Below are 13,846 nucleotides of genomic sequence, written 5' to 3' on the forward strand. Positions count from 1 at the left end.
TCTGCTCTGGAGGCTGAAGGGAAATCAGAGTTAGGCCTGCATTTGCGGGAAGCATCAGGGTGGAATGAGGTGTGGATCTTCTGCAGATAGAGCCAGGGCTTTTCTGGGCCCCACAGAGAAGACTGAGAGCCCTGGACTACAGAGGAAGGCTGTGGCATGGCAGGACACCGGAGACCATCTCTGGGGTCCCTAGAGGCACTAACTAGACAACAGTGTGTCCACCTTTTGTGTGCAGCCTGGGACAGGGATACATTTGCATAGTGTGAGAGGCAGCTCTGAAGAAGCCGGCAGCCATTGTGGCTGGAGACGGCCATCTCTGGAGAGAGGTGGTGTGAGGATAGGACCCCAGGCTCGGGGGGCACACTGTCCTGTGTTAAGGTCCCAGCTAGACTGAGCTGGGCAAGTCATTTGGCCTCTCTCCATCTGTTGACGGGGGCGTGGTGAGCAGATCCACCACGTCAGAGTTGTGAAGAGGCCATGAGACCCACATGGAATTCTTCTTACACAGGGCTTGGCACCTATAGGTGTCCAACAGTAGGGGCTGGCTAGAGCTAGAGCTGATATTCCAAACACACCCTGAGCAAATGGGGAGGCTCAGCAAGGGGTGAAATACAGCAAGGGGTGAAATACCAGGACCTGAGTGTTCTCTGCTCACCTCCTTGCCTTCTTGCCTATGGACCTTGCATCATTAGACAAGCCAAGACTGATTAGGGACTGTGTTTTACATGCTACTCAGAGCCTTTGGCTTACCTGGATGCCCCCTACACCACTCCAGGACTATCTTGGCTTGGGTTTAGAGGGAACAGAACACTTCTCCAGGCCAGACCACCTGAGACAGCCTTCTCACACAGTAACACTCAGTGGCTTCTGACAGGGAGGACTGGAGAGGCAGCCCAAAGAGGCCCGGGCATCTCCAGGGGGGACCACAAGATGTTGGCAGCACCTCCTGGATGGGAACTAAGTGAAGCCCACCCCGGGTGCATTAGTGAAGGATGATGCTTCTCCACGTCCCCCAGCCCATCAAGCTCCAGGATCCCTATGAATGGATGCCACCGTCGGCACATTTTAAAATAAGGGTAACTCAGGCTCATCATCATCAAGTGCCCAGCACTTAGGACAGCCCAAGCCAGGCAGCTGAGTGCTTTACCTGCTTGCTCCCACATAATCCTCATGGCTCCTCTGAGAGGCTTATCCCCACTTTACAGATGAGAATACAAGCTCAGAGAGGTTGAGCCCCCTGCCACCAGATCAGCATGTAGCTCTTGCACAGGCAGCCTGGCCTAAAAGCCAGCTGCTCTGCAGCCTTTGGACCAGCAGCCATTCCTCCTTCAGCCTCTGCAAGTCGTGGTCAGTGGACCACCAGGCCCCACATGGCCCCACACACATGCGACGGGGTACTAAAGTGGTCGTAAGCTTTACCCCCAAGAGACACAGCACACTGAAGATTTGGTGGCAAGCAGCCGTGGGAGAGCCGTGGGGCACATTTACATGTCCAAAGTGGTTTACCATGAGACAGCCAGAGCCTCTATTCTGCCTCATGCATCACCTTTAAAGTCATCAGCAGAGTTCTGATTCCCCAACCATACATGTTGGAGGTTGTTTCTGAACAAAGCAAAAATAAGCCCAGCTCAACTTTGAGGTTGGTTGGAGCTGTCACTACAGTGCAGAAAATGAGCTGTTCAGAATTACAAACCAAGAAATGGTATACGGAGCTTATTGGTGGAGAATGTGGGGCGGGGAGCTCATGAAAATCTGAATTTGCAGTCACTTTTCTAAACCTTCCTCTCCTTCTGAGCGTGTATGTCACCTTTCTAGGTCTCTATCTTGAGACATCGGGATTTGGATGGTTAATTGCCCTTGATAAGTTTATGGTAGTTATACATGCAAATCCCTATGCACAGGGGTGAAATGTGGCCCGTGAAGCCTCCTTTTGTTTTGTAATTTTTATTTTAAGTAAATAACCAAGACAGCATTTCATAGTGTTACTAATATGCTGCTCTATTAAACTCATAACAAATATATTATTTTCTGCAACCTCGAATATCAGTTCACTTAACTGACACTAATTTTGAGCCTTAGTTGCTTTGCAAAACCTTGCTTTTTGCTGGTTTGAGACTCCTCTGTTACATGCTGAGACCTCGGTGCCTTCTGCGCCATACCGCCCGCCCGCCCCACTCTGCCCCTTCCCCTGCCCCAGCCAGAAGCAAGTGTTTAGGCTCTTGGTCTAATGTGCTGATTCGGGAGAGCTCTGTCTGGTCTCTCCGTTTAGATGATGAGGTAACCGTGGGGAAGTTCTATGCCACTTTCCTGATACAGGACTACTTTAGGAAATTCAAGAAACGGAAGGAACAAGGACTGGTGGGAAAGTACCCTGCGAAGAACACCACAATTGCCCTACAGGTGAATTGTTGGCTCATTTTGTTTTCTCTCTTCACTAACGATTTTACAAGCTTATTTGAAATACTAGAGAGCTGCCTATTCATGGTTGAGCAGTACCACAAGGATTTTGTTTAAACTGAGATACTACACACTCCCCCAAATGTGGACTAGCCATTTCTGGGCCACAAGGTAAGTGCTTCCCTCCCCGCTGCCTTCCCCGTGGAGCCCTGCACCTGCCACCACCCACGTGGCAGGGCCGCCAGGACGGAGAGGAGCGAGTGCTGCCCTCGCACCCCAGCCCCGCCAGGCAGTGTCCTCCAAGCAGGCACCCACCTTCCCCACAGCCCTGGGCTCCAGGGTTCTGGCTGCCCAGTGAATGAACAGCTTTCCATCTGAACGCAAGTGCTTTGTTTTGTTTCTGTTTGTTTCTTACCCCACTGCTTGTTGGTTTTTGGTCCATTTCAGTAACATCCATCACCTCCTAGTATGTACTCTGTGTGTGTGTGTGTGTGTGTGTGTGTGGTGTGTCTGTCTCTGTGTGTTGTCTCCTGATGGCCACAAGGCCAGCTGTGCACATGCTATGCTCTCATGCCCCGGCCAGCCTCTGGGCCCTCTCCCTCCTCCACCTGGGCCCTGCTCCAGGCTCCTAGAGTGTGGATGTGGCTTTCGGGAACCTCTAGTACCAGCCAGGGTCCTTGGATGTGAGGAATGTAGAATCCTAGGGAAGCCCAAAATTCTGGGATGGGAAGCAGGTATGTGGAGGGGCAAAGAAGGCACGATGAGGACCAGCGGGAAGAGGGGCTAGGAAGGTGGTCTGTGAGTGCCGTGGATGAAGGAGGCAGGGCAAAGAGGGAGAAGATGCTAGGGACAAGGAAGAAGGAACCACAGAGGCTGACAAACAATCTGAAACAACTGACCTCTGCTGCCCCGAGTGCTCGGAATCCATCATGGATAGGATAAAGACTTTTTAAAAATCTATTTACGCCACAATTTTATGCCCCTGTTCTCAGCACATGTTAAATTTAACATATTGATAAGGTTCGACATGGAAGAGTCCTTCACTCTTTTCCAGGGAAAAATGCCCAGCATTGTTGTGTTCAAAGTGATGGTAACAGCCAAAATGAGGGCTTATCTTTGATCTTGCTGAGAGAGAGAACATGAATATGAATATGAAAGCGAATGAGTGAATGACAAACACGAGCTGTGTGTGTGTCTCATGGGTTAGTAGATGGCCTTGTGTGACAGTGACCTGCTGATTCATGGTGAAACCTCTGCTCTACCCGTACAGCTACAGGGGCTGGGGAAAGAGGCATATGAGGGTTGGCAGGTGGACCATGAATCCGACTGAAGACAATGATCTTACTGCCTCTGATCATGTATCCTAAAGGTAGCTGAGGGAATCACAGGCTCAGTCACACAGCCCGTTGGCATCTCAGGTGGTAGGATTTACAGATGAAGCTTTCTTACTTCCAAACAATCCAGTTTGTAAAAGTGACAGCCCTCCTCCTGGTCTGCAGCTCACAGCTAGCCTCAGAGAGAGAAAGCAAACTGCAGAGATGTTTGCAGATTGGAAGAAGTCTCCGGTCCGTCCCTCCTTGAGGACAGTGTGGCCAGGTTGGATGCCCGGAGAGGGAGTGATGAACATGCTTCTGCAGGCTTGTCCTTAACGGAGCCCCCTGCCCAGAAGACGAGACTGGTTAGATGGTTTAGTTCCATTTCCCACTGCCCTGGGCTTGTAGGGAATTGCTTATTGTTCTGGGAACCTAATTGGGACCAGAACTTGATAACTTTTCTGGAGGGGGGAACATAGTCTGTCATCGATGGTTGATGTCCTAACTTACAGCCAGCAAATTAGCTAGGTACCACAAGAATCTTGCATTTTCTGTAAGAGGTATGGGTGGCCACTTGGATGCAGGGTCATTTTTACTTTTTCTGAACCCCCAAGACTTCCCAATTAGACAATTTCAGCACTTTCTCTAGTGGCTGGAAATAGTGTTTTGATGTTTTAAGACATGCACAAACAACGCACAGCTAAGTCATTACCAGGTTTCATGTCTGGGGTTTTCTGAGTCTTAAGCTGAAGGGTCAAATGGCATGAATTACAGTGGCAGGTTGTGGGTTAAAAGACTCTCTTGCTTTGTGTTGCAGTAATGTTGAGGGTTTCTCCTAAACGTTTTTCATTTTATTTATAGAGTTTCATTTTATTGATGAAATGCAAACATTTCCAGTTAGATGATACCAACATATTTTCACATGGCTCCATTGGGAGCTGAAGCATCGTCTGTAATTTATGTTGAGAATGCAGCCTGGAAAATTAAGTTGTGTTCATAATCTTAACAGAGAAACTGAAAATGTACTTGATTCCGAAACATTAAACATAGACATTTTTTTTTTTTTTTGTCTCCTTAAAGGATAATTCTAATTGCATTTTGGCTTCCTGTGCTGTAGAAATGGCTGTGAGTGTGATGTGTTGCTCCATGTTTAATTAGCATGAGGAGGCTTTCCTTTCTGCATGATGATATACCGGGTGATGATGTGGCAGTTAGGAAAATTTGGTGGGACCGCAGTGGGAGAGTTGTACCACCAGTGTAACTAGGACAAGGACACAGCCTCGGGAAGCCCACCCCAAGAGTGGGCGTGACCTGTTGAGATTGGGGGTGGCTTGCCTCCTCCCACGGCAGGGTGCCCCATGGCTGACAGACTGCGTGCTAATGGGAAGTGGAGCGTGGCCATCGCAGTGTGAGCGCAGAAGTGCGGACCTAGGCATGTGCGTGCTTGTGCTGCGTAGGGTGCAGTCTGTCTGAACAGCTTCCAGGACGGGCCCAAGACCTCTGCGCCCCCACCCCCAGAGAATGTTTTTTCAAGGACACACATACGCACTGTGGTTTTGAACCCTGTGGGCTCCATCTGATCTCCCTGTGTTCAGACCAACTGCAATGCTGCCTCCCACATGAAGGGGAATGGCTTGAGCTCCTGGATCCATGTATGGGAAGGAGCTCGGCATCCGGTGTCTTCTGGCCTCTGTGGTCTGAATGAGTGTGCAGTTTCCATCCTTCCATCCATCTTCATCATTAAAACCAACCTTCTCTCCAGCCCTTCTACAGAGGGAACCAGAGAGAAGCTGCATCAGGTCTTTTTTAATTTCCTCTTGCACATCTCCTACATGCCATGTTCACTTTGGGTTGACTCAGCATTCGCTCGTCATCCATTGTTGCTACATCCGAGTGACCTACGAGTTTCCACTAGGGGCAAATAAATAAAGGAACACAGCCATGCAGCCATGAAAATTCTCAGTCCCCTTCCCAGCAGACAGCAATGCATGCTGAGTGTCCCATCAGACCTTCTAGATGAGGACATCTGTGCAAGTTACAGACACTCATTAGTCCAGTGTCTTGTGGATGAGAAAAAGACCCCTAAGTGGGAAAAGTTTTGTTCATTTCTCTTTCTTTTAACGTTCAAGAATTTCCTTTCTGCAAAAGACACGCACTCCAGTGGAATCCGAGGACACTATGTCCCCCACTCATCCCAGATGGGAGCCTTTCCATCCCTTTTGTAGGAAAGCTTTGGAGGGATAGTCCTTTTGCCTGTTTGGAAGTTTGGTTTAAGGAGGAGACCATTATTTCTAGCTATAAAGAATTAGGTTGTTAGGTTGAATAATTGTAAAGCCTGTGCCCGAGCCACCAGTTGGTGATGCAGGTGGTTGAGGGGAGATGTGGGTGGTATGTAAGAAACAAAGGACTCTCAGCCGCTGATGTGCCCTATGTGGTCTTCTTAGGGAGGCTCGATGCATAAAGACAGAAGAAAATGGGATCCTCCACAGAGATTTTATCTGTAGAAGATTAAACACCTGTTGCCTGGTCACCTTAGTCTAAAAAGTAGTGGAGTTTTGTTTTATTTTTTTAAAGCATGATTCTACCTGAAGCCATCAAAAGGCTCTTTTTAAATTTTTTTCTTTTTCTAATCTAAGAGGAGAACAGATGCTAACAGACGAGATTTCACTGGCTGATTCGTTTGTTTCAGATGCTTGAACGGATGCTTTAGAATTTTCTGCCTGAGCTACGGCACCAAGCTGGTTAGTCGGAAGGCGTTTGTGGCTAAGGCCTTGAAAGGGAAAAGTCTCAAGTGGGCTTATTTCTACTGAAACAGCATTTCGGAAGAAATGCAGGAAAAAGCAGACCCAAGGCCCCAGGGAGACCCCTTCCAAGCAAAGCACTCCTCCGGAAGGTGGAAGCGGGGCCGTGGCTCATCTGCGGAGCCAGGGCTGCCTCTCGCGGACGTTGCTCACGGTGGTTCTTTTTCGTGAAAGGGATCGTACAAGTCTTAACAGTTTTCCCTTCCAAGCAGAGACTCAGAGAAAGGGAAAGAGTGAGAGAGAGCAAAGGAGGGGGGCAGCTGCCCCACAGAGAAATGAAATGAACACAACTTCCTGATGCTGGCCAGTAAAACAAAAAAATAAAAATAAAAATAAAAAGATTAAGCAGACCTGCCTAAGGTGGGCATCTGACTCCGTTCCAAAGTCCTGCATCCCTAGTTTGCCCGAACTCCCAAAGACTGGCAGGCCCCTCGGCGCTGAGCTGACAGAGTTCCTTTTGTATGCCAGTCCACCATGACCTCCTGAGCGTCCGGCCCTGCTCTCTGCAGTGACCCAGTCCAGAATGCAGTGAGAAGTGGACAGGCCAGGAAGCTCAGATACACCCATTGAAACTAACACATACACCCCGCATGCCAAACTCAATCCAGGCAACACCTCAGGTTCCATCTTAACGTGTCCACAGGAAACACCACCACACCCAAACCTCATCTAACATTGTCCGTCTTTAATTCGTGGTCAGAGACAGTCTGGGGATGCCTCTTTGGAAGCAGTGTGGTCTAGTTTCAAGGACACTGGGAGTCAGGGAACCTGGGTTCTAGTCCCAGTTTCAGCTTTCACTTGCTGCGTGACCTTGGGCAAGACACTTAACCTCTCCGTGCCTCAGTTTCCCCCGTCTGTAAAATGGGGTTAATAATGTCGACCTACCTCACAGGGCTGTTGTGAGGAATAGCTAAGTGATTGTAAAGCACTTTGAACGTATAATTGCTTATTATTAAGACTACAACAATAATAATATCATATGCCTGTTTACTACCAGAACTTTAAGAAATTCTTGTTTTCCTTTGATCTCTTTTCTGTTCTGTACTGTACTTACCCATTGAGAAGGAGAATTCCCCCCTTTTAAAGATATCTAGGCAGTGCACAAAGATGTCAACAGAGGTAATTCTGCAGGTTGCATTTTCACATCTTAAGAATAGCAGATTTTCGCCTGAGATGTTGGTTGATGAGGGTGTCTGGTCTGGAATTCTCAGCTGATTCCAAATGGCGGTTGGAGTCTGTACATCTGATGCTGAGCCCAAGACACCCCAAGTGGCCAGTTGGGATTTTAAGATCAACATTCAAAAGTAGCCATAGTGCAGAGATCATGCAGAAGAATCTAAAAAAATTGAAGTCTCTGAAGTATTTAGAGAAAAGAAGGGCTTATGAGCCCCTTTAACCTGCCCTGATATGTACAGGCTGGAAGCTGTGTGTGTGCGAGTGCGTGTGTATGCATGTGGGGCGTGCGGAGACAGGGGAAGAGAGAGACAGCAGACGGTGGGGGGGACCCTATTCCTGTAGAAGTGGACACTCTTCCAAGCATCCTGGGAGGGCAAGAGTCCCAAAGACTAGGCAGAGGGTGAGAGCAATGTCACCAGTGGGAAGTATGCTTTCTGAAAGCTTGTCCTTGGTGTGACTGACAGGGTCAATCCCAGCCTCAGGATCTTTTCCAGTGAGGTCTTTTGTGCCTATGACATTTGCCCTTGGCTGCAGTGCTCACTGTACCAAGAGGTCTGACCTACTTGGACTTCAGTGGACCTGCTGTCTTCATTATGGAAATGGGTCTAGCTCCCGACTGTGCCCCCACGTGTGTAAGTGTGCAGACTAGTTAACATCCAGGAGCTCGCATTAGGTGTTGTGAGTTCTCACAGCACAGTCCATAGGGCCCGAGGGCAGATTTGACTGCTTCATGCTGCACCCCATGGTGATGTGGGGGATGGGGTGGAAAGCCAGGAACACTCCAGTGTGGCCAGGCCACTTGTCAAGATGTTGAAGCACAGCTGCACCTGTTATCAACAGCTGTCACCCTAGCACCTGAGTCTCCTTCCCCACTGCCAGCAGCCCCGCCCCTCCTGAGACTGCTCTGTGACTCAGCAACTACAGGTCTAGAGCCTGGCATTGCAGGGAGCCTCCAGGACCCTGCTGTGGTCCAAAGGCCCACTTCTGCTCTGACTGGGCAGCACCTGGGTGTATTAAGTTATAAGAATTCATGAGGAATGTGATGTAGCATCCCTGAAAGGGAAGCCGGTCGGCCCTGTGGGCGCTGGTGAGAAGCTGATAGACAGACAGTCCCTCTGTCTGTCTTTGACCCACCCGATGGTGAGTTGATTCAGTGCTGAAGGATGGCATGTGCCTACCCCCCTGTATGTGTCACCCTGTCTCAGAGGGCCAGTGTGACCAACCTTCTAGATCCAAGATTCCATACACTCAGGCCTCGGCAGAAAGGCCCCAAGCAATTCAAGTGGGCGGCGTTTCCACGTGCCTTCTCCACGCTCCTCCAATAAGTAAAAACTGACAAGTGACCACTTTCTAGATGGGATTTAGGGAGTGATTTAAATGGAACAAGAGAGTTTTCTCTACTTGGGCCTGGCTGTTTTGCTGGGGAACGGCATTGGCTAAGGTTGGTAGCCAAGGCCAGCTTAGAAAAGACAGCCAGGAATCAGGAAGGCTGCTTCCACCTTCAACTCAAAAGGGAAAGAAGGCTTCCTGAAACTTGATTTGCAGTCAAACTGCAGAGACACCTCTGTCATTTCTCTTAAAGCGTTGGCAGAGAAGTGTAGCTTCTAGTGTAGAGAAAGCTGTGAGAGACGACTCAAGTTCATTATTTAGAATCTTCACAGACACACACAGCAAACTTGGCACCCCCAACACCAGCATCCATAGGCTAAACTCTTCAGCTCCTGGATAGAAGATGAGAGGCAGGCCAGTATACATCCTAGGGAAGCAAAGGTAAGATTGGACATCAGGCTCTTCTCAACTAGCTTACATGTGGAACAACCCAATTAAAAATTAATCCACTGGACTGTTGGGTACTACATTCTATAATCTTTTAGAAAGTGAGGAGATCTCGCTTCTTTGGAAATAATAATTATGTTCAGAAGTCTTTGAGAAGAAAGAGTTGCTGAAAAGTGAAGTGATGTGACATAGTAGTAAAAGGTGGTAATTATCGTGGCTGATTATTTAATACCATGCACCTAGTGTCCTCTGGCAGCCCAGTTCTGTCATGATTAGATGATCTGTTTGAAGGAGCTGGCTAAGACTTACTAAAAGTTCCAGGGTGGGTAGAAACCCGGGTGAGTTATTCTCCTCGGCACCTCTTAGACCTAAGGGACACAGCTGTTTGGGAACTTGGAAGGGCACATCATTCTAAAGCATGCTGAAGGCAACCCATTGAGAAGTCCCAAAGGTTGGCTCAGAGAAGCCATAGGAAGGCCATTTCTTCCAAGAATGGAGAAAGGTCCACAGAATAGCGGGAATCCTAGATGGGGTAAAAAGTCTGCATCTGAAGAAAAAGTAGTAGTGCCTGTTGGAGGATAGATTGGTCAGCAGTTACCAAACTTTTTGGTCTTCGGACCCTTTTATACTCTACATTATTGAAGACCCTTGTGTGTCAATATTTACTGTCTTAGAAATTAAAACTGAGCAGTTTTTAAAACAAGAATATGCAAGCACAAAGATGCCAGGGTGATGACATTACACATCAGGCGGCCTTTGAAAACCTCACTGTGCTCTCATGAGAGGATGAGAGTGTTCAAGGCTAAGAACATCCTTATATTATACAAATCACAGTGACCTCATGGACCGCTGACAGTGTCTTGGGATGCCCCAAGGTCCCTGGAACACACCTGGGAACTGCTGCTTTGGGGGAATGCTACCAGGTTCCCCTAAAGGCAGAGCGTGCTGGAGCCTTTTGATCATCTCCCTTGTTAAAGAGGCTCCTGTGCAGCGGCACTGCCCTAACTGGAACCGGTCTCCCCCTTCCAGCCCCTTCCCAGTCTCAGCCCATTTCCCCAAGGCATGGAGCTGCTGTGTCCTCATTCGTCTAGCATGGCGGAGTCTTGCTGCCTGTGCTGATCTGCAGGTGTGATGGTCTGAGTCAGGGCAGGATCGAAAGTGTTTTTAAAAGTCAGCTCCCCTGAGTGCACAATTGGGACCAAGGATGTGTGCCAAACAGGATCCGTTTCAGGGATAGCTTGTGATCATTTGTCATCTCCATGCTGACTTAGGAATATAAGAGCTCTGCTAGGGTAGTCAAAGGAGGGTTAGCCTTGATCAGGTGGCACCCCACAGTCGTGACGATAGGTGAGTAAGTGTGTGATTCAGACTCCAATCCAGCACTGTTTGCCAGTAGGTGCAGTGACGTTGCCTGGGTGGTGGTCGAGGTGGAGAGTTTGGGAGAGGTGAGGCAGCCCAGTGTCACAGGAAGAACAGGCTTAGAGGCCAAGAGTCCTCATTGAGCCTTTGACTCATTTGGGCACATAATTTAACCACATGGGAATAACCTTTGCTCTCCCTTCCTCCCAGAATCTAGTGGAATATTCGTATGTAAGCTCACAATGACTGGTATAAAGATGCTATCAGAATAGAAGTTGTGATTTACAGCTTCTGCTAAGCCTAAATTTTACAGAATGCTCTATTATCAGGAAACTGGCAAGACTTTCTGATTCGGTTGTTAAAATTACAACAGAATCAGATTCTTGATTGCACCAAGAATCAAGGTGGAACTTAAACAGAGAGCTCTCACATTGTGTGCAGGCAAAGGTCATATTTTGGGTAATTTCTTTAAAGTTTCCTTTATCTTTCCAAGTGATGGGAATAGTGCAACCCCTATGGGAGCTCGTGGCAGTCATGTTACCCCTGACTTTTCAGTGAGGGAATCACTGTGGATTACTAACAGAGCGCCAGGATTCCAACCCTTTATATCTGACACAAGGACCATTCACAAGGGACACAAAAGCCACCATCACATTTTCCCTGGAGGAGAGTGGTGTTAAAAAAAAGGGGTGTGCATGTGTAATGCGCTGAGGAGGCAGACAGCAGCTTGCAGATGAGCAGGTTTATTCCATAAGAACTTAATCTCATTCTGTTTTCAAATGGAACTAGTCTAAAAAGGTCCCCTCTCATTGGGTATAGACTGAATCCTGCTAAAGGGCTAACCAGAACTTGTCACCAGTGAGATGACTGTGTACAGGGCCAGCCTAGGCTGAGTGCAGCCTGCCTGTTATGGGGAACAGGCTCTGCCAGGCACGGTTCTTTGGCTGGAGTCTGAAAGCCTGGCACTTGTATCCTGAAGATGAATGGCCTGGCCCAGTCCCGACTAGAGACATGCATCTCTTGTCTCCACTGCTACAGCGTAGGTCCAGGACAGGGCTCCAGGCACTTGTGCATGCTTGTTGTGGCGCTGTAAGGGCTGGCAGATGGCTGGTGTGTCTGATAGAGCTAGCTTAGGGACACAGGCAGCAAAAGCATTGCAAATGCATCTAGGCAGGAGAAACTTAACCCTAAAAGTGGGCAGGAGAAAGGAAGGTAAATGGGTGTTCATATTTGATGTCAAAATATCATCATGTTATGCTATTCAGAAGTGTTTAGAGACATTTTAGTTTTTTTGGTAACTTAATCATTCAATAGAGTATCTACGAAATTCCAACTAAATGGTGTCTAAAATTTTAAGCAACAGTCTACAGGCAAAGCGCCAACATTTCTTTTTTAAAAAATATTTATGATAACATCTAGCATTTTAAAATCAACCAGAAACTAGGCTTGATTCTGTTTAATATTTTATAAGATTGGACATCTTAAAATAAGTCAATAATGTTTATATTTTACAGCAATTCTGTGTTTCTTCAAAACCATATTCCTGCTGTGATGTTAATGGAATGACTTTATATGGCTTTAATTGTGTTGGTTTAAGTGCTAATGACCACTTTTCAAATTAAAATAGTATTTTGCTGATAGAGGTAGACACAGATATGAAATATGAAAGAATAGATAATTTTACTGATTGTAAAGTGTTTATCCCAAGGAAAAAAATGTTCTTTTTTTTAGGGCTGTGGAAAAGTAATTTTTTCAAGAGTCTAAGATAGTTTTCTGTATTTCTGGGGACTGGAACTTGTGCCTATGGAATTTGGGGAGCAGCCTAAGCTACCTTTTAGCTTGATATGTGTGCTAGAAAAACTTCATTACCATGTTTTGTGATATGTAATAAATTCAGGGTGCTGTGCTTAAGCTTCATGTCAATTCTAGTTTGGGAACATCTGTTTCCCTCACTCCCAGTTGTGGGGGACAGCCTGACCTGGCCCTCCCCAGATCACATGTGAAAAAGTAGAGTCAGTCCCTGACTCTTACGAGGTGTGTTTTTCCCTGCCTGGAACAAGCAGAATATAATCATGATTTCGGACTCTCTGCTTCTGTGTCTGGGAAGAGCGATGCTTTCTCTCCTCCTCTAATGTCTCTTTAATAAATATGTTGTCATTATTTGTCTTTGGAAGTGGCTACTTGGGCCAGCTTTCAACCTTCTCCGTGATTTATGTTGCAAACAAATTCTCTGTCCCATGTCTGTTCATTGCACTATCTTGTCGACTGAATCCTAATCTTGTGTATCACTGAAGATGTGCTGGAGACAGTTTTTGTTTCTATTATGCAATTATGTTATATGTGTATTTCAGTGAAATGTCAACCCGTCAACAGAGGATGATGTTAAAAATTATCCAAATAAATAGTTTTCTATTTCTTTTAATCAGACCTAGTCCAATCAGTTGAATGACAGTAAATAGGATTATATGTTGTTTAAACTTGGGAGCATTCCTGGCCTTTACTGCCTTGTAATATGGATTAATGTACCAAATTTACTTGGGGGTGTTGACTTGAGTGCATTATAACCTATGTTTATTTTGTGGAAGCAGCAGCAAGTGTCTCAAACCTTGTCTTTTTGTTTGGGAGCCTTAGATATGTAACAGACTTTTCTTCCCAGTTGATCCAAAATCAGAAGTGAAGCCCTTGCTTAGCTCATCATCCCTCAATAATTTACCCTAGGAAGCTCTGAATGAATGAAATGCAGGCTGTTGAGTACTGCTGGGTATGACCTTTCTTCACATTCCTGCAGCTGTGCTGTGTAAGAGCTTTTACCAACATAACATTACAGTTGCCTTCTTGATGTTTCCATGAGAATGGCAGGTGGGTCAACCTCAGAACCAAATGATCTCCCAGGCTCAGATGTGCCGAATTCAGGGATCCTGAGAGAGGGAAAGTGTCTGTGTGTGTGTGTGTGTGTGTGTGTGTGTGTGTGAATGCATGTACGTGTATGCACAAGCATACACACATGCATCCTGAGCCTGTGAT

The 13,846-nt window shown here is 47.1% G+C and overlaps 1 protein-coding gene across 4 annotated transcripts in view; it reads left to right on the forward strand.

Moving 5' to 3' along the window:
- Positions 1-13,846, forward strand: part of CACNA1D (calcium voltage-gated channel subunit alpha1 D) — a 331,280-nt gene that overhangs the window by 302,318 nt on the left and 15,116 nt on the right. For all 4 annotated transcript variants that reach the window (XM_033210135.1, XM_033210136.1, XM_033210137.1 and 1 more), the window contains one exon: positions 2,270-2,400. In XM_033210135.1, the coding sequence (XP_033066026.1) occupies positions 2,270-2,400 (131 nt within the window). The remainder of the gene's footprint in view (positions 1-2,269; positions 2,401-13,846) is intronic.

Source organism: Trachypithecus francoisi, unplaced genomic scaffold, assembly GCF_009764315.1.
Source record: "Trachypithecus francoisi isolate TF-2019V2 unplaced genomic scaffold, Tfra_2.0 Lachesis_group0, whole genome shotgun sequence".
Classification (NCBI taxonomy): Eukaryota; Metazoa; Chordata; class Mammalia; order Primates; family Cercopithecidae; genus Trachypithecus; species Trachypithecus francoisi.